Source organism: Nelumbo lutea, chromosome 2 (assembly GCF_056320005.1).
Source record: "Nelumbo lutea isolate HS-2025 chromosome 2, American lotus-T2T, whole genome shotgun sequence".
NCBI classification, from domain to species: domain Eukaryota; kingdom Viridiplantae; phylum Streptophyta; class Magnoliopsida; order Proteales; family Nelumbonaceae; genus Nelumbo; species Nelumbo lutea.
In genome coordinates, this window is record NC_142685.1 from 38,084,734 (window position 1) to 38,105,364 (window position 20,631).

Sequence of the window (20,631 nt, forward strand, 5' to 3'; positions counted from 1 at the left end):
TGATGTGTAGGGTTTTAGTTACACTGATAAATATTTTGACATCTGTAAAAAGTGGGTATTAATCTTTACAAGGGAGGGTGAGGGTAATTTAAAGGACAGGTTTAAAAAAATTTCAAATACTTATTGAACGCGCATAACTCAACTGAACCCGATTAGATAAGTGATACTGTGTAGAAATGTAGAAATAAACGGGGAGCATGTCAGCTCTGGGGTAATTTAGATAGTTCTTAAAAAAACCCGTCTTTCTATTTCAAAATTAAGAGGGTGGTGTCGCATTATTTGGTTTGTTAAGTATATGTTTTTTCAAAAAACAGTACTGCTGACGTGTGGAATGGAAGCATCGTTTTTAAAAGAAAATGATTTTTTTTTTATTGTTTGAAAATATTGCTGCCAGATAGGATTGTTTGATACAAATGCTTCACAAAACATTTTCAGCACCGGTACCTATTATTTAATGTCACATCATGTTCCTGTCACAGTCACTTCATGTCCTTATCGATAATAACAAGCTACAGCTCCGGAAAATGATAAATTTGGGGTTATTCTAAGCCACACTGATTTTTAAGAAAAAACAATTTCAAATAAACAGAGGTTTCTTAGAGTACCGTTTTTTCTGAGTAACGCTAATGTATCACCGAGCAATGGCATCGATCTCAAACATACGCTAAATAAATGGTTTTTAGATTTATGTGGAGGTCGATTGTTAAATATCACTTTAACTTAATGATTTTTTATCCATTGTTGAGCTTATATGATGCCTAATGACACTAAATAACGTCTAACGATGCTTAGCTAGCTATCAACTCAAATAATACTAAGTAAACATTAGTCATCTCCTTTCTTTTTTTTTTTAAGCAAAAAAAAAAAAACCAAAAATTTATTAAAATAAACGACCACCGTACTAAGCCCAAATGACTAAGATTGGTCACTCAGCATCCCTTCCATCAGCGCACTTATGCACCTTAGTCGATCCTTACGCCCCTTAATTCTCCTGTAATATAATGTGTAATAATATCACGCACATACATGTAAAAGGGATGCTGACTAGCAAGGCATTAGGTCATCGGCCATCAATGGCTGTGGATAAAGGGTTAATGAATACGGATGGAGAACTGAACATTTGGTCGATCAAAGGGTAGGTGTAGGTGTAGGTGTTGTAGAGAAAACCCTGGAAACCGAACATGAAGAAAGATCTGCTGATGCAATTATGTGACAGGATTGATATCATCAGTAAACACATTAGCTATTTGGACAGTTACCAGATGTAATTATGTGAATTGATATGTTTACTTGTGAATGGATTGCATGGTTCGTTGTATATGTTTCTGTTTGTAGCATATCTAGAACTAATTTCTCATGAGATCTGCTACAAACAAGGCCTACTACGATGGGCTACATAGCCCAGTCATTAATAAATGCATGTTCAATGCCGGTGATCGCTATTGATTTAATTATGCAAATAGCTTACATTGGAGCTGAAGTAGGATTGTCAAGTTTAATTATGCATAACTCTTATGTCTCACCTTACTTCATATTCAATTAATTATGCCCCTGGATCTTTAAATATAGCAGCTCACAAAGTAGCAAGAAGAGATCTTTTCCTTGTTTTACTTTTTTTTCACTCAGTTTATAATTCCTGATTTTCTCCATACTACCATTGTAAGGGGTAATTTGTCTTTTTCTTAGCATAGTTGAATGGATTAGTCATTAAAAAAAGTAGGCTTGTCAAGGGATTAGGAAAACCTTATAGACATGAAGTGAATCCAACCCAATTATAGGGGGTCAGGGTCTGCGTTGTGTCAATTATAATTGCCCGTTTTGGTTGTAATCATAATAAGAGAAACAAATAAGGGTCTGTTGGCTTGTTAATTACTTTTTAGGAGGTGTTCTTTTTTTGGATTTTGAGAGGGGGAAAGTAAGTAAATGGGATTTTGGTTCCCATTGATAAAAAATCCCATGTGCTTTTCTTTTTTTTTTTTTTTTTTCAAATTAATGTGGGGACCAGGGGGAAGTTTATTTTTCTAGGTGATGCCCATCTTCTTGGTGGGTAAATAACTTTCCCACATAGGGGAAAAGTTTCCAACACTTGAATGGGACAAAAATACCCATTTTAATAATGGATTTTTATGGCTAAAATAGTCATTTTCTTTTTTACTTGGAAAATAAAAGAACATGGATAAATGCACTTCCCTGGGTAAGTGTTTCCTAAGGAAAACTTACCCATGTAATCGTATTTACCTGGATAAATAACTTACCAACAAGTGAACGGGGCCTTAGATGTGTATTGATGTTGGTGAACTTTTTTAAGTTTTAGTCTAAACATAGAGAATGTTGTGAAATCTAAATGTTGAGTTCTAAAAAATGACAATTAACCATTTTTACCATGGATATGAGAAAGTTTGTTTAACTAATTAACAATTTATTAAATGAATATAAAAAGATTTATAATTAGTGAATTCTGTCGGCAAATGGTCGATCCTATCTCCAAGATGAAGCACTTCAAGTCTGTTGAGATACCCTATTTGGGATGGACATGTACGCAACCTTGTACACATTGCATATAACCCTCGAAGGCTTACAAGGAATGAAACAGAGGGCGGTAAATCATCTATATCAGTACCTGATATGTCTAGAACTCGAAACTTATGCATGCATGTGTTCAAAGAATGACTCTGGGATTTGCTTCAGCATTTCATTTCGTTGGAGCAACAATGTCAAGAGTGTCGGGTAGACAATTACCAAGGTTGTAATTGTGCATCAATGAGATTCTTCGTTTCTGTTTCCATTCCTCCACATAAGGAGGTGTTCCTTAATAACCAATCTTGCTCTTACCAAGAACCTATCACCACTTTCTCCCTTATCACTATCAGAATTATCCGAGGAAAATGATGATGTGATTTTCTAGATCGTCTCTAATCATGTACAGCATGCATCTTCACACATTTATTCTTGTCCCAATCCTCCGTTAACTCCAACAAAGAGGCATTGCAGAGCTCATCCACTATAGCATACCCTCTATTAATTGCATCGTCCAAGCTTTGCATTCCATCATCATTAATAAAACCCTCCCCAAACCAATAATACATCAATTCCTCAATTAAGATAAAATGATCTTCTGGAAATAATGCACAATATAAGAAGCAATTCTTCAGGTTTGCACTCCTTAACCGATCAAAACTGAACTTCAAAATCTTGAAGACGGACTCCTCCATATCATCAATAATCTCATACTTGTTCATTAAGTGCATTCTTCCACACGTGAGTATTCCATATCCCTTGCTTTCTCAATGACCCACCGATTAGCTTATGGCAAGTGGTAAACCTTTGCACTTCTCAACTATTTTCTGGGAAATGCTTCGTACCTCTGGAGCATCCACAACTTCCATAACTATTTCTCGAAACAGATCCCATGCTTCTTCCTCGGGCAAAACATCCACTTTGATATCTCCATCAGTCTCCATTTTATTGTTACAGAATTTTCGGGATCGAGTTGTTAATACTATCTTGGATCCATTTCTTCTGCTCTGTGTAGGGACGTACTCCTACATCTTCCAAGTCAGCTTTGTCCCACATATCATCCAAAATCAGCAACCACTTCTTGCTTAACAATGTTTGTAGTATCCATCTTCTTGCAACGTAACTTCACCATCATGAGATTGTTCACCCTTACCCAGACTCATATTCAAATTCAATCGTTGAGCAATTCGATCTTGTACCTTTCTCATATCCCCATCTTTGGACACTGTTACCCAAATAGTAATTTCGAACATGTCTTTTAATTTATTACTGGTAAATTGTGTAACATCTTGACTGTAGTAGTCTTACCCACCCCACCCATTCCCCATGCTCCAACCTTCCAGAATTTATCATCTTTGAGGCATCCCAATATCTTCTGTACAGTACACTCTGTTGAAGTAGTCCTAGTCCCACTTTTCACTAATGGTGCAAACATTGGCTCAATTATATTCTACGTGGGACTGGGAGTGCATTGATTGCCATCCTTTCTTCAAACTTGCCTTCCTCTTGAAGCCTAGCAATCTCTTTTAACTGAGTTACTACACGCCTTAGCTTCCAAGCTGCACACGTTGCAAAATATCAAACCGTCTAATAGGCTTATTGGATATCAACACGTAACATCCCTTGCTTGTTTTCAAAAAGGTTGACATCTTCAATCCATTTTTTAACTTCACTCTTCAGTGATTCTGAAACGGCATATATTCCTCTATCACATTTTCAACACGACTCTTCTTGTTTAAGAGACGTTGTTCTTCCATCTTGAGTTTTTGATAGTTTTCTTCAAGGTTGACCGCCTCATCGGATCTACACTTGAGAGGGCCAGACAATTTCTCCAATGCAAAATCCATTGATGTTTTTACTAGCTGCCACAAATGTACATAAAAAACAAATGCAAATGCAAATTAATTAGAATCCACTCCCACGTACCTGTTGTTGGCCATGTAACTTAATTGTGAAGAATTTATTATTAACCAATCACGTACTTCAGTGTAATATATGAAGCACTACAGAGGAAGCACCAATAGGTGACAAGATGTGATTCCTAAATTTGCTTTGGAGATTAACACAAGGGTTCTTTATTCTTTCAACATATAAAATGTTGTAAACAAATGATATGAACTTTTATCTGTGGGGAATAAAGTTGTATTCAGAGGGTGTTCATATATAGATAGGATATGGTCTTATAAGCAATTTGGCACTAGAATGGTTAAGAAGAAAAATGCCATGCTTTATAATGAAAAACAAAACAAAGAATTTAGAAGATATTTAGTAGAGACCCTATTATTAATTATGTGTTATATCATTACTATTCTTAGACTCAGACTGGTTTGATCAGATAGGTTCACTACTACTCTAATGATGAAAGTTACCCTGTTCCAAAACCGGATTCTAATCCTTACCCAAAAAACTAACCGGCCCGGGTTCAAAAAGAGCTCTCTAAACAGTTTTTTTTATTCTTTTTGGGTAAATCTCTAAACAGTTGATAGGGTCAAAGCATTCACTAAGAAACAATTAAACATGTCTCAATATGACACTTTCAAATCTTTTGATTTTTTTTTCCAATTGTTTTCATATATTTATAATTTATTTGCAGTGCGTCAAGCAATTCGCCCTAATCAATCATGACGTAACATAGTTCTCAAATATGAGCTATGACTAGCCAAAAAAATAATTGTTTTCAAATATGAGCAATTGTATCTAGAAATCATGCACCGGAAATCATGAACAAGTTTAGGAACTTCTTCCCTGGAGTGCATAGGATAGACTCAAGTGTATCTGGAGAAATCATCAATGAAGGTGATAAAATATTTATAGCCACTCTCAGTTGGACTAGTAATGGGGCCCCAAATATCAAAATACACAATATGGTAAGGAAAATCAGCTCTTTTATTATGTAATGGAAAAGAAGTTCTACAATTCTTATTCAATTAACAAGTTTGACACTAAAACTCATCAGCAGACACAAAACACAAACAACTCTGGAAACAAATGTTTTAAAGACTCAAAAGACACATGACATAAACGATTGTGCCACAAAACAACTTGACTCTTATTTGTTTACTCAAAAACCCTAAAGCCGTAAGACCAGTTGCATTCTCTAGCACATAGACACCATCTACCATGCTCTCTCTACCAATCATCTTCCTAGAGGCCAGATCTTGAAAAACACAAGAATGGGGAAGAAAGGTTATAGAGCAATTTAAAAAATGAGTAATACTACTAATAGATAGCAAATTGATAGACAAATTTGGAACATAAAGTACATTGGAGAGGGGGAGGCCCAAAGGAAGAGATATTGTTCCTTGATCAGCTATGGAAGAGAAGGACCAATCAACTAGTCTCACTTTATCTCTACTAGAGAGAAGGGCATAAGACCAAAACAAATTTGACTTGCTAATCATATGCTTTAAAGCACCGGAATAAATGATGCAAGGATATTCTAGAGCACTAAAGGGCACATGGAAAGAAGAGGTTGTGTTACCTAATATAGATGCAAAAGAAATTAAGGGGCTAAGTCTTGAATGTGTTTGTTGTAGTGACCTACCATACTACTCCAAATGGTCACGAGAGAAATTGAGAATATCTTCCTTGAGATCAAAACTAATAGGACAATCTTGGGAGGACTCTTGTGAGGCCAAGTTTGCGGTTGTCGATGTGTACTTCTAACTAGGCTTTCTGTTCTGTTCTTGTGCTGACTTCTTCACTAAGTCTTGTGCCCATTTTGGTTTCCCAACAGGTCTTCCGGGTGAGCCTAGATTTTTGGCAATGTGTACACCACAACTTGTCTTTATCATCTACCCTTTTTTAACCATCCCCTTTCTTTCTAGAGCTAGTGCCACTCCTTATTTCCAAAGCAACTAACTCCCCCGCAGAAGCAGTCATAACCAACTATCTACTTTCCTTGGACTGGGTTTATATATGGAATTAAGGCCTAACAGAAAAGCAAACACACACTATTGAGAAACCAACTGCTTGTAGGCCTTGGCATCTTTGTCACTTTCCCACTCAACATTTTGATAATAGTCTAATTCTTTTCAAACTAAGGTTAGTGCTAAATAATATGAAGATAAGCTTCTCTCCCTATGTTTACATGTGGAGGACTCTGCTTGCAACTGATAGATCCTAGCATAATGTCTCTACTCTGAATATGTCAACTTTGCATGTTCCCATATTTCACAGGTTGTTTCTGCCCACACAAAATTTTGCTTCATTAATGGTAACATGGATGGAAACAGCCATGACATAATCATGCAATTCTCCTGATCCCACTCATCATGCTCAGTCATCCCTAACTTTGGTTCCTTCACTTTCCCATTAATGTGCTCGACCTTGCCTCTAGCAGTGATATATAGTCGCATCTCCTTAGACCATCTAAAGGAGTGATGATCATAAGAAAATTCATGGAATCATGATTGGTACTTAATCAACCATGACTGGAAGTAGTTCCAGATGTTGCAAAATCTTCGGAGGCTATAAGGAACAACTCTTAACACACTTAACAGATCTTATTTCTACAGTAGACACAAAGAACAGGCAAACAAAAACAACCATGGTCCTGGAATCAGCCCTGTAAGCAATCAGATGTACAAGAAACCCATGCACAATCAGTTTTGTTGTATTTGCAGACCACATACAGGTCATACAGACCACTCACCAGCTTGTTTAAGCTGCATGATTACCAAGGAGTTACCACAGTTTGATCTCCTAACACAGTGAGGTCACTCATGACCTACAGGGGTACATACCCCACTTCAATCTGGATCCCTGGGAGTCTAAAACCTCCTTTACACCATTCAGCCACCACACAACTGAACTGCTATTGGTGTTTCTAGTTTCTACAAAGAACCAAGTTTAAAGAACCACAAAAAACTGTTCTAGCCCAGTCCAATTTGAGAAAAAAATACTTTCACAGTCCGAAAAGGTAAGATAGAACAGAGAAATTCATTCAGTCACTTTTGGTCACTCCAGAGCAAGTGCTTGTAGCCAATGGTGATGGAATGAGTTTCACATAAGATTTAAGAGAGAGAAATCAAAAGTAGAATATTCTGACCTGTACAGCTGTGTGATTGCTGTCTCTCTTAGTTTAATACCAGAAAAGGAAAAAAAAGGGCGAGAAACAGGACATAATCAATAATGGAGATTAGATTCCAACGTCCTACTCTGATACCATCTTGTCTTGGTGCAGAAAGTAAAAGGAAGAAGAGGAGAGAAGTGAGAAAAATGGAAGAGATGCAAAAATGGAAGAGAGAAGTTTTGCCTCACCCCTAGTCCATTTCTTTTGGGATTATACCAAGAATCCACCCCCCATCTCCTACCACCCCTGAACCCCACTCTTTGCACCACTGCCGTCCCCAAGAGTAGAAGTGTACACACGAGACCCTAACCAAGCCTTCCGCAGAGACCTCACTTCCGCCTCACCTCCTACACCTACCTCCTCTCAAAACAATGGTTATTTAAAATATACCAATCAATGGGTTTCAAATGTCACAACAGAATCACAACAATGAGTTCTCTAAGAACCAGCATTCAGAGGTTTTGAAGGTCTTAGCACCTATAAAGCAAGTTTGAACTAAGATTACATGATACGTAAATAACAAAGTCACTCTCACATGACTTAAAAACTCATTTATTCAAAATAAACTCATTACCTCATTAAGAAAAGTAAATATGATTTTTTTTCCCACTTGACAGTATAATGGTTTCAAAAATACCAAATACACACCAATAGTAAAATTAAGGAGATTCTGAAATTTCTAGAGTACCATAGATTTAGAACAAAATAACCTAGCATAACTATCCAAAATTGACCTTCTAGTCTTTATTTTCTTGATTTCTTACTTTTTCCACAAGCCCTAAGGCTGCGTTTGGTTGGAGGGAAGGTTTTGATGGATGAGAAAGGGAAAATGGATGGAAAATTTTCACGTTCCATTGTTTGGTTGCAAAAGGGAAAATAGTGGGAAAATCAACCCTAATAACAATTATTAATTAATTAGGTAATTAGTAATATTTTTATTATTTCATATTTTACCAATAATAAATTATTTACTACTAATGTTTTATCAATAAATTTTATAACTATTTAACTATTTACTTAATTAGTTAATATTGGTAATTAGTTAATTAATTATCAATTAAGAACTACTATTTTAATTTTTATTTAAAATTTTACTTTATTAATATTTATTGAGAACTAATTAATCACTTTTATTTTGTATAATTATAATTTAACATCTATATTATCTATTTATTTTATTTAATCATTAACTAAATTAATAATAAAATAATTATTTGATTATTCATTAATTACTTAGTTAATTCATTATTAATTGTTTTGTTGTTAATTATAGACTAATTAATAAAACTTTTTATTATTTAGCATTTTATTATTAACTATTAATTCTATCAAATTAATAATTAGCTAATTAATTATTAAGATTAATTAATATTTTCAATTTTATTAGTTTATATTATTAATATTTTATTCTATTAATGCTTATTAATTAATTAATTAATAATTTTAATATTTTTAGTATTAATTATGAATAAATTATTAAACTATTTTTCAATGATTAATTATTTCTTTTAATTTATTTATTAATTATTTTTAATTAAATTATTTTATTAATATGTTATTAAATAATTAATAATTTATTAATGGGTCATAGATCCAATATTAACTCTTAGAAATACAACAAGGAAGGTACTTTTTATTGTTAAACAAGTTTCCTCCTCCGTTCCCACCAAAATGGTGGGATTCCATATCCCAAGAATTGGGATCATAATTCCACCTTTTTCTCATCCCATCTCATGACATCCCACAAACCAAACCATGGGAAAGGAAGAATATTCCATTGTTTCCCTTCTCATCCCACAAACTAAACAGTGCCTAAAGACCAGGTTACCTTCTAAATATTACTGTTTGTGTATGTGCATGTCTAAACACATGCAACCATAACGTTACTTTAAGAGGACATTGTTCACTCCATAGTGACTTACACAATCTCTTTGATTACCCTACATTCAAACAAAAAAAAAAGTAAAAACTTTGCAAAACAGGAAAATAACATACCAAAGAAAAAACCCATAACAGCAAAAACTTGGCAAAACAGGCAATATAATCATTTAAGTTACTTTTGAGATTCTTCACAGCTTGGTATTCAATGGACCACCACTGATATTTAGAAAAGAAACAGCTAAGGCATCATATCTACCTACTTGTTCTTTGGATCTTGTGCAACTAGAAACAACTCTTGCATTGAGGATGTTAATTATGGCTCACAAAAAACAAAAGACAAGAAATAATAGGTCTTCTAAGTTCTAACATGGGATGGCTCCAGCAAAACAAAACTAGATATAAATAGATGTGCCAATGAACTGGGGAATAGCATCAAGGCTAAGTCTAATCACCTTTTGCTCATAAGCAGCTTATAAAAAGACGGGGAAAGAATATGCAACAGTTGGAATCCCTGCATATGCACCCAATGTATTAACATTTCCAAGCATGAAGTATCCCACACAAATGGTAATAGGGTACAGAACAGTGTAGAATTTCCTAAAAATTTCAGCAAGCATTTCACATCTTCAGTTTTCATAAGACACTACCCTTCATTTAAATGTATTAACATTTCCAAGCATGAAGTATCCCACACAAATGGTAATAGGGTACAGACCAGTGTAGAATTTCCTAAAAATTTCAGCAAGCATTTCACATCTTCAGTTTTCATAAGACACTAACCTTCATTTAAAATAGCCAAGATGAGACTTCATATACCAATGCATCAACACCATCAACAAATTCTGGAGGCTTCCTAGCAATCCTTTCTAGTTCTTGCTAAGCCATGTATCAAACACTTGAATGTCAAACTATTTGGCACAAAACCCAACTTCAAGAACCTATCCTGCAATTCCAATGATTTTGTTACATCACCTTTCTCACAATATTCTTGGATGAGTGTATTACAACTTTTTAGATCACAAAACTGAAATTCCTGAGCAAAGTAGCTTAGTAGTGACTCTGCTTTCTCAAGATCCCCTTCCTTGCAATATCCCATTATTAAGGCCCTGCAAATAACAGAGTCGGGAAAAAGACCAATTTCAACCATCTCCCCCAACAAGGACTCTCCCTCGGTACTCTTGCATAATCTACACAAGCAACCTATAAGAGCCCTGTATGTATCCAAATCAGGTTTTATAGCCTTCTGGACCATCTCACCCTTCAACAACAATGCTTCGTCAAAATTATCACAGTTGCAATAGGATCCAATAAGCAAATTGTAAACCCCCAAATTTGGTTCATAACCATCTGAAAAAGTTCTTCGCAAGAGAGACTTTGCCGCATTGGGCCGGTTATCCAAACATAAAGCAACTATAAGGTAGCTATACATATCATGAGGGATTGAAACTCCCAGTCTCTGAATTTCAGCAACCAAATTCAAAGAAGAAAGCAATCTACCCATATTTGCATATCCTTCTACCAGTACCTGGCAAGTGAAACTATCAGGCAACAAACCATTCTGAATCATTTCATACAACAAAGACCTTGATTCTTTCATATTCCCTTCCTTGCAATAACCAGAAATAAGAGAATTATATGTAACAACATCTGGACTCAACCCTCTGTGAAGCATACGATGGAAGAGTTGATGAGCCTCCCTCACTTTTCCTTTCTTACAAAGAGCATTCATCAAGGAAGTATACGATACCAAATTCGGTGGCACACCCCTCCTATACATGATCTTATACAGATAGAAAGCATCTTCCAACATTCCCTTCTGGCAAAAGCTATCAATAAGCGTGTTATACGTCACAACATCAGGAATAAACCCTTTTTCCTCCATCTTATCCAAGAACTCATTCACCTTACCCAGATCCCCATCCCTACACAACACATGGGTCAATATGTTAAATGTATACGCATTGGGAAATATTCCAATCGTTTCCATTTCTTGGTAGATTTCCCAACATTGATCAAGATAATTTGACTTCAGCAAACCATTCAAAAGACAATTGCAAGCAGTGACATCAGGAGCAAATCCAATCTTTAGAGTCTCCTTGAAAGTTTTGAAGCCTTCTTCAACCCTACTGGCCTTGACATAAGCCTTGATGAGCATGTCAAAAACAAGCGGATCCCAATTGCAAACTTCACTGGACAAAACCAAATTTCGGAAGGCATCTTCACTTGGGTTAGCTAATTTTATCAGTTCAGAGAGAAAATGCATTGCTTGAATGAATTTCCGGGACCAGACCAATATATGAATGATGATACAGTAGTTTTGAGCGGTTGGTTTGAGGTCCAGGTCACTTTTTACCCAATTAAAGAAATTGAGAGCAGTGAAGGGGTCAGATTGGCATCTCAATAATACCCTAGAAATCTCGTGGATACCCAAATACGCACGAATCCATTCAATGTCTTTTTGAACAGATGTGAGATGCCCGTTATCATCTTTCAGCTTTGAGCAGATGAAGTTAACAATATTATATGGATTATAAGGGCTCGGGAGTAAATAGTATAGAGGATTAGAGATGGACTTCGAATCTGTAAATGTCTGAAGAGAAGAAGAGGATGAGGAACCGAAATTTGATGCAAAAATGGAGTTACCGAGAGGTTTTAAAAATAGAGATGAGAAAGTTGATAAGTTGGTCAATTTTAAGAAGATTTTATTGTTGGAAGTGATTGACCGCAGAAACATCGAAGACAATCACAAATTGCATGCAATAAGGAGAGAGAAAGATTACGCTTACGAGTTAAGTGACGCCGAGCGGCTGCAGAAATAGAAAATGAAGAAAGTTAGGGTTCTTCCGATAGAAAAAACTGAAAGGGGAAACACGGTCTGATTTGGCTGTTAACAAGAGAACTCACAGAATCTCTGACAATGGAGTCTGGTTCGGTTGTTGATAGGGGTGAATCAATGGAAGAATGGCCTCAATATAGTTTTAACGTCCAACTGAATTCAAACCTGTCAACTCTCGTTTGCTCTTGAACTCCATCTGTAAAACCCTCCTATTGACGCTGAAATAAAGCTTGGGTTCGTCACCAGACTCACCATGATGCTGCAATCAAAATTGAGAACGAATTCAGTGAACCCGTAGGGTCACGGTGAACGTGTGCCCTCCAATAGAAGGCGTGCACGTCATCTATTCGAATAGGTCTGAAGCCATTCTGTTATTCTTGTCTTCCCGTTAAACAGGTGAATATGATTCACCCGGTGAGAAAAAGATAAAAATAAATAAATAATTCAGAATTCTCGTTTTTTATTAAGTAACTCTAGTTTTTCTCTTTTATTTTTTGGGTTTTTAGCAAATAAGGGCAACTTTTTGTCCTAAATGTCAATAAAAAATACTATTTTAATAAAATAACTAAAATAAATTAATTTTTTTTGAAAAATATCAACGAAGGGCAATGATACTATTCATCATATTCCTCTTTCGCTCTGATTGTTTTTAATAGGTAGTTGGACAGTATACGTTGCCGGGTGCGGAGCTAGTGCGTGATAAATCGGTGACAAGCCAGGATGCGACGCGAAGCTAGTGCGATACAAACCAAGATGTGACGACGATTAGAGTGACAAGCCAGTGCAGCTGCGATACAAGCCAAGATGCCCGAAATGTTCTGTCGTCATTCCGGATGGGAGCGAGGCAACAACTGTTACAGAGGCCGCCAGCTCACTAAGATGGGCGGAACAGCAATCGAGCATCGAAAGCTGAGCACATAAAAGACGTCACCGGGAGAACGCCGCCTGTGCCCTGCTCTGGCGGCCTCCTCGGGAGCAATTAAGCCCCTGGTGAGAGCTCTCAAGACCGGAACAGAACCACGAAGGAGAACGCCGCTTGTGCCCTGCTCCGCCTCTCACATGAACAGTGTATTCGAAGTTCAGACAAGGGTGGCATGTAGAGAATTATTTAGTATTAATAGTCTGCTTTAGCTGAGTTAATTAGGTTGTTAAACAGCTCATAACAAACTTTGCTGAGTTGGATTAGTTTGTTTCTCTTCTCTCTCTTCTTTCTCTTTCCTACTCTTACGTGTATAAAATGTAGCTTTATCTGTTGTATTTAATTAGTTACAAGTAATGAAGAATTTCTTCTTCTTCTTCTTCAATATTTTCTCTGATTTTCTTGCTTTTTGTTCATGGTATCAGAGCCAAGATCCAAACTAGATCTTGAGCTTTCTTTTTTATCAAATTGATATTTGAAGAACGATGGAGGATGATCTTGATGTTTCGATGACAAGAATAGGAGAAACACCAAACAATAATGGTGGAAATGTTATCAATGGCATTGGTACCGGAAAAGAAGCTAATGCTAGAAGTAATAATGGAGATCCTCTATTTTTACAAAATTCGGATCATCCAGGCATGATATTGGTGTCTAGTCCACTAACTGGAAACAACTATTTGACATGGAGTAGATCAATGAAGGTCGTGTTGGAGCTAAGGTGAAATTAGGTTTCATCAATGGAAGTTGCAAAGCACCAGAGCCTGATTCACCTACTTTTGAGCAATGGACAAGAGTGGACTATATGGTAACTTCTTAGATACTAAACTCTATTTCTAAGGACGTTGTTAATGCTTTTCTATACTCTACATATGTTAGAGATCTTTGGCTAGAATTGGAAGAAAGGTTTAGAGATTCAAATGGACCTTTACAGTATCATTTGCAACGAGATAATAGTACAGTTAGTCAAGGAAATCTAGCTATGGTACAATATTATACCAAACTGAAGAAATTTTGGGATGAATTGACATGTATCATGCCACTTCCTCAATGTATTTGTCAATGTACTTGTGGTGCAGCTAAGAGAATGTGTGACATTACTTCTTCCAATAGGTTGATGCAATTCTAAATGGGACTAAATGATTCTTTTGATCATATTAAGAATCAAATCCTACTAATGGATCCATTGTCTACTGTTAACAAGGCATATTCATTGGTGCTTAGGGTGGAAAAACAAAGAGATGTTCATATTGCTTTTACTGAAATTGTTGATGGAAATGCTATGCTTGCTAGATCACAGAGTTACAAGAAAGATGAAACACGAAGAGGTGCTACTAGAAAACCACCAGGTTATGGTAGATCTGAATTACAAAAGCAAGATTATGACAAAACAGAATATAGACACTGTGATCATTGCAATAGAGATGGTCATACAATGGAATCTTGTTTCATTGTATGACTACCCCGATTGGTACAAGGATCTGAGAGAACAAAAGGGAAACACTCAAGGAAGAGGTAGAGAAGGCTTTTCAAGAATATTTATGACTACCCCGATTGGTACAAGGATCTGAGAGAACAAAAGGGAAACACTCAAGGAAGAGGTAGAGAAGGCTTTTCAAGAATATTTATGACTACCCCAATTGGTACAAGATGGTCATACCTGGATATTTATGCAGATGCTTATGCAGGTATGAAAGTTCAATATGCTTTTAATTCTAAGGATAGTACACTTGCTGTGTTAGATGTAGGAACCTGGATAGTTGATACTGGTGCTTCAAACCACATGTGCACTGATTTAAAATCACTTTCTCAACCTAAACCAATTACTCAAATCATACCTATACATTTACCTGATGAAACCATAAAATTTGTTCAACATATTGGCCATGTGAAACTTAGTCCTGATTTGATTTTGACAAATACTTTACACATTCCCTCTTTTAAATTCAATTTATTATCTGTTAGTAAATTAGCCATTATAAACAACATTAAATGCACTTTTTACCCTACCTATTGCTTGCAGCAGGACCTACAGAATGAGAAGATATTAGCAGTTGGTAAAATGATAAAGAACTTATACATTTTGGACAAGTCCTCTTTTTCTGTTGATAGAATTCAATGATTTGTTTGTAATAAAGAGTTTGCACACAATGCTTGTAATAGAACCTTTCAAGCTGCTACATGTAATAAGTCTCATTTCTTCAATAAAACTTCTATTCCTGGATTAGTTCTTTGGCATAATGGATTAGGACATGCATCTGTTACAGCCTTACAACACCTTGATTTTTGTCCTACCAATGCATCATTACCTATTTGTGAAATCTGTCATTTGGCTAAACAACATAGATTGCATTTTCTAGTTAGTAAAATTCGTTCAAAGAGCATTATTGATTTGATGCACTTGGACTTATGGGGCCCTTATAAATATCCTTCAATTACTGGTGCGCATTATGTGTTTAAACTTGTTGATGATTTCAACAGAAGTACTTGGATATTTTTGCTTAACCATAAAAGCATGACTGTATCTTCATTCATTACATTTTTCAAAATGATTGAAACTCAATTTCATAAGAAAATTAAATGTACCCATTCTGACAATGGCACTGGATTTCTCAATCAAGATTTTTAAAGTTTTCTTTCTAACCAAGGTATTTTGCACCAGAAAAGTTGTGTTTATTCTCCACAACATAATGGTGTTGTGGAGAGAAAACACAAACACCTTCTTCAAATTGCAAGGTCTTTGATGTTTCAAGCAAACTTACCAAAAATATTTTGGGGACATGCTTTACTAATGGCCACACATATTATAAATGTTTTGCCTACTGTTGTTTTACATTGGAAAACACCTTTTGAAGTATTGTACAAAAGGAAACCAGACTATAAATATCTAAAGACGTTTGGCTGTCTTTGTTTTGCTACAAACATTTAACCCCATAAGGACAAGTTTGCACCAAGAGCTCTTAAATGCATTTTTCTGGGTTATAGCTTAGGACAGAAAGCTTATAGACTTTATGACCTAACTTTTTACCTCCAGAGATGTTATATTTCATGAAGATATTTTTCCATATCGTTCTTTTTCAGCTAAACCTTCTACTTGTCTCTTACCAATTGTAGATCCAATTTTTGATTATGATTTTCCTGTTTCATCTACAATTCCTATTCCCAATTCAACTACTCCTGTTGATTATGTTCCCCAAATTGAATCGGATCTTGTTTTGTCTACTCCTGTTGATACTTCTCCAACTCCTGTTTTATTTCTTTCTTCTACTCATTCAACTAATTCTTCTTCACTTACACTTCCTACATTACCTCCCCTGAGACAAAGCACAAGAATAAAAAACAAACATATTTGGCTCAAGGACTTCATTACAAATTTATCAAATTTTTATCATTTACCTACTACTAATATGGTCTCATTACCCCCTACTAGTTCCAATTACACACCTCCTACTTTTCCCTATACCCAATCTCCGTTTTTTGATAGTGCATATTTGAGTTTTTTAGCAAATGTATCAACTATTCTAGAACCTAAGTCTTACACTCAAGCTAGTACTCATCCAGAGTGGGATAAAGCTATGAATAAAGAGCTAGAAGCTCTAGAGCAATATCAAACTTGGGAACTGACTGGTTTACCTAAAGGGAAAAAAACTATGGGCTCAAAATGGGTTTTTAAGGTCAAGTTGAACCCTGATGGTACCATTGAAAGGTACAAAGCATGGCTTGTGGCTAAAGGTTATCATCAAGTAGCTGCCATTCATTATTTTGATAATTTTAGTCCTGTTACAAAGCTTGTTACTGTTAGAATTTTTCTAGTAGTTGCTACTGTTAAGAATTGGCCAATACATCAACTTGATATAAACAATGTCTTTCTCCATGGTTATTTGGATGAGAAAGTTTATATGCTTCCACCAGAAGGCTATCAGAAGGCACAAAGCTCTGTAAGCTAAAAAGATCACTTTTGCAATAAGCTTCAACAGTTTGGTTTTTTGCAATCCAAACATGACCACTGTCTCTTTGTTAAGCATACCCCTAACTCATTTTTAGCTCTCCTTGTATATGTTGATAATGTGCTTGTGATAGGTACAAGTGAGAGTGAAATTATCTTAGTAAAACAATTTCTTGATTCTGCCTTCACAATCAAAGACCTTGGCTATACAAAATACTTCCTCGGGCTTGAAATTGCAAGGAGCACTACTGGTACTTATATTAACCAATGGAAGTATGCCTTGGATATACTCAAAGATGCAGGTTTTGTTAGGGGTTAAACCTGCTCAAACTCCTCTTCCTAAAGGACTAAAGTTTTCTAATAACAGTCCTGCACTACCTGATTCTGATAGGTATAGGAGATTAATTGGTAGATTGTTGTATTTAAATCTCACCAGGCTTGATCTTTCTTATGCCACCCAACATTTGAGTCAATTTTTCAATTCCCCAACTCAAGATCACTAGAATGTAGCTGTTCACTTGCTCAAATACATTAAGGGTTGTCCTAGCAAAGGCTTGTTTTTCTCCTCTTCCAGCACGTTTGATCTCCAAGCTTACTATGATGCAGACTGGGCATCTTGTCCACAAACCAGAAAGACACTTATAGGTTACTGCGTGTACTTGGGCTCTTCACTTATTTCTTGGAAGACTAAGAAGTAGACAACTGTATCCATGTCCTTAGCCGAAGCTGAATATAGAAGTCTTGCCACTATAGTCTGTGATGTGCAGTGGATATCCTACACTCTTGCAGATTTTTGAATCCCTCTTCAGCTTCCCATCCCTCTTTGGTGTGATAACCAAGTTGCATTACACATCACAGCAAACCTAGTCTTCCATGAGCGCACAAAACATCTGGAAATCGACTACCATTTGGTGAGGGACAAGTTCAAACAGGGTTTTGTTAAGCCTCGGTACATTTCTACACATGCTCAAATCGCAGACATCTTTACAAAGCCACTGGTAGGTCCTCAGTTTCATTCATTGCTTTCCAAGTTGGGCTTGATTGACCTTCATCAAGCTCCAACTTGAGGGGGGGATGTAGAGAATTATTTAGTATTAATAGTCTGCATTAGCTGAGTTAGTTAGGTTGTTAAACAACTCATAACAAACTTTGCTGAGATGGATTAATTTGTTACTCTTTTCTCTCTTCTCTCTTTCCTACTCTTACGTGTATATAATGTAGCTTTAGATATTGTATTCAATCAGTTACAAGTAATGAAGAGTTTCTTCTTCTTCTTCTTCTTCAATATTTTCTCCGGTTTTCTTGCTTTTTGTTCATGGTGCCACCACGCTCTCCCATAGCCTCACTAGTTCCTCCTCCAGTTGCCACTCGGAATTGGCATTCCCCTCCTCCCCATTCACCGCCATCCCTCCCGCCTCAGAAGTTCAGACAGGGGTGGTGCCACCGAGCTCTCCTATAGCCTCGCCAGTTCCTCCTCTAGTTGCCGCTCCTCCGCACTTGTCTCAGCCCTCAACATTTCCATCCTTCCTCTCTCTGCACTTGGTCTTGCGATAGGTCCCCAACAGAACTGGCAACGAGCCGGAACACCAGTCCGAGTCTAAATCGCTAATCCAGAACAAGGCCCACTCTAAGGAGCTGAACCAGGGGGGCAACAATGCGAGGAACACGTCCCTGTGAGCCGCTCTGGATTTCTCCTCCAAGTATTGTTGGTATTGCGTCAGGACCCGCGTGATGAGATCTATAAGGTCCTACTCGCGTGAATCATTCGAAGGAAGAAGAAGGTGAATAGGATTTTTGCCCTGATTTGATATTTTTTTAAAAAACGTGACCTATTTTGAAGATTATATTAAAAATTTTATTTTTATTGATATTTGGAGCCAAAAATTGCCCTTATCGGCAAGAACCCCTTATTTTCTCAACCGAACCAAGACCACCGACGATTTTTTAGCACAACCAAACTCCAACTATAGAAAGAAATAACCAACAGTAAGCATCTATTTGAATCTTCAAATTGTAACAAACTGACAATCCATTCTTTCAACAAGAAAATGATTTATCTGATTCCATTAAATAGAAATAAAGAATGTTCATTCTTCATCAAAAACTGTGTGCAAAGAGAGATTAATTTTATTCTACTGAAAGTCGAATTTAAATCATCAAATTAATAGTGATCCCATTATACACAAATTGATACACGAAACATCGGTGGCTCCAGTTAAATAATTTCTCAACTCAAAGCATCGTGAAATCAAAATAATAAAAAAATCAATACATTGGGTAAATGGCCAATCCATTCTGGTTGCATTCTGGGCAACGATTGGGCCATCCGTCATCAGTCCCTTCATTAGGATTGACTTTGCAATTGCCATTACAACTGAAGTGCAACATGAAGTATATCCCTGTGCAGCCGTCACATGGGCCACTAGAGTGATCGGCTGGGAGTCTAGGACTCCTTGCAAGAGTGGTCGAAGCTTCCCTTGCTCATGCAAGCTCGCCACCTCATCAGCTCCTCTGATGTATCTCCCCTTTGCAAGAGCGGTAAGCAACAAACAAATACTTATCATCAGGTATTTCTTACTGCTATTGGAATTCAGTTGTGCTTAGAAATCGCCGAAGGTTTCTTGCTCCAGGGCTAAGGCTTGGTTGAAAATAAATGGGAGGAAGGGATGTTCGAATGATTCATAATGAGAGCTTTGGATAATTTTTGTCTTTTTTCTAATTGGTGACTAAGTGAACCGTATACACCCACTTAACGGAAAGACAATGTTGATGGAAATGGCTTAATTTGAATAGGTGACATGCATGCCTCCTATGGGAGGGTACACGCTCACTGTGAACCTACGTGTTCACTAGATTCGTTCTCATCAAAATCAATCGAGTTGCCAATGTAATGGGCCCAAAGCCCAACCCAATCCGGGCCTTACAGACCTAGGCCCGAACTTATATTTCAGGTCTGGGCCTAGACTATAAGCCCTATTATAGGTACTATGCCCAGCCTCGCTCGGCCAGTGATCATCCCTAAGTATTATAATACATGGCAATTTTTACTTCAAAAGAATTTAGATAAACAAAAGCCTATATTAATTAACAATCTAAGGGTCCTTTTGGTTCGCAAAAAGGATTTGAACCAGAATCCCCAAGAATTAGAATTGGAATCACTTATTCTTGACACTTATTTGGTTTGGTCGGGAATCGAAATCAAATTCCAATTGTTGTTGACATGTTGTTTGGTACATATGAGTTGGAATTGGAATGAATTGAAGTTTTTCTATTCTGTTATAGTCTTTTTATTATTTTATTATTACTTTATTAATATTTTATGAATATATAATAATAATAATAATAATTATTATTATTATTATATTAGTATTAATCATTATTATCTTAGTATTTATCATTAATTTATGAATATGTTATTAAGGTATTACTATGTTATTATTACTAATAATATTTCTATT

General features: G+C 36.3%; 1 protein-coding gene across 3 annotated transcripts; it reads right to left on the minus strand.

Annotated features, from left to right (window-relative positions):
- Nucleotides 1-2,398: 2,398 nt before the first annotated feature.
- LOC148869951 (Pentatricopeptide repeat (PPR) superfamily protein) lies at nt 2,399-12,657 on the minus strand. 3 transcript variants are annotated; one of them, XR_016106874.1, is made up of 4 exons: nt 12,377-12,657; nt 10,253-12,279; nt 9,925-9,983; nt 2,399-4,379 (listed from the first exon to the last, which is right to left on the minus strand). XR_016106874.1 is itself a non-coding variant. In XM_088968310.1 (2 exons), the coding sequence occupies exon 2, from the start codon at nt 12,204-12,206 to the stop codon at nt 10,326-10,328; it is 1,881 nt and encodes a 626-aa protein (XP_088824436.1). In that variant the 5' UTR covers nt 12,207-12,279; nt 12,377-12,656; the 3' UTR covers nt 10,044-10,325. The 3 variants fall into 3 exon arrangements, 1 of the variants encoding a protein (XP_088824436.1); XR_016106873.1 differs by lacking the exon at nt 9,925-9,983 and having other exon boundaries at nt 12,377-12,656; XM_088968310.1 differs by lacking the exons at nt 2,399-4,379; nt 9,925-9,983 and having other exon boundaries at nt 10,044-12,279; nt 12,377-12,656.
- Nucleotides 12,658-20,631: the final 7,974 nt, after the last annotated feature.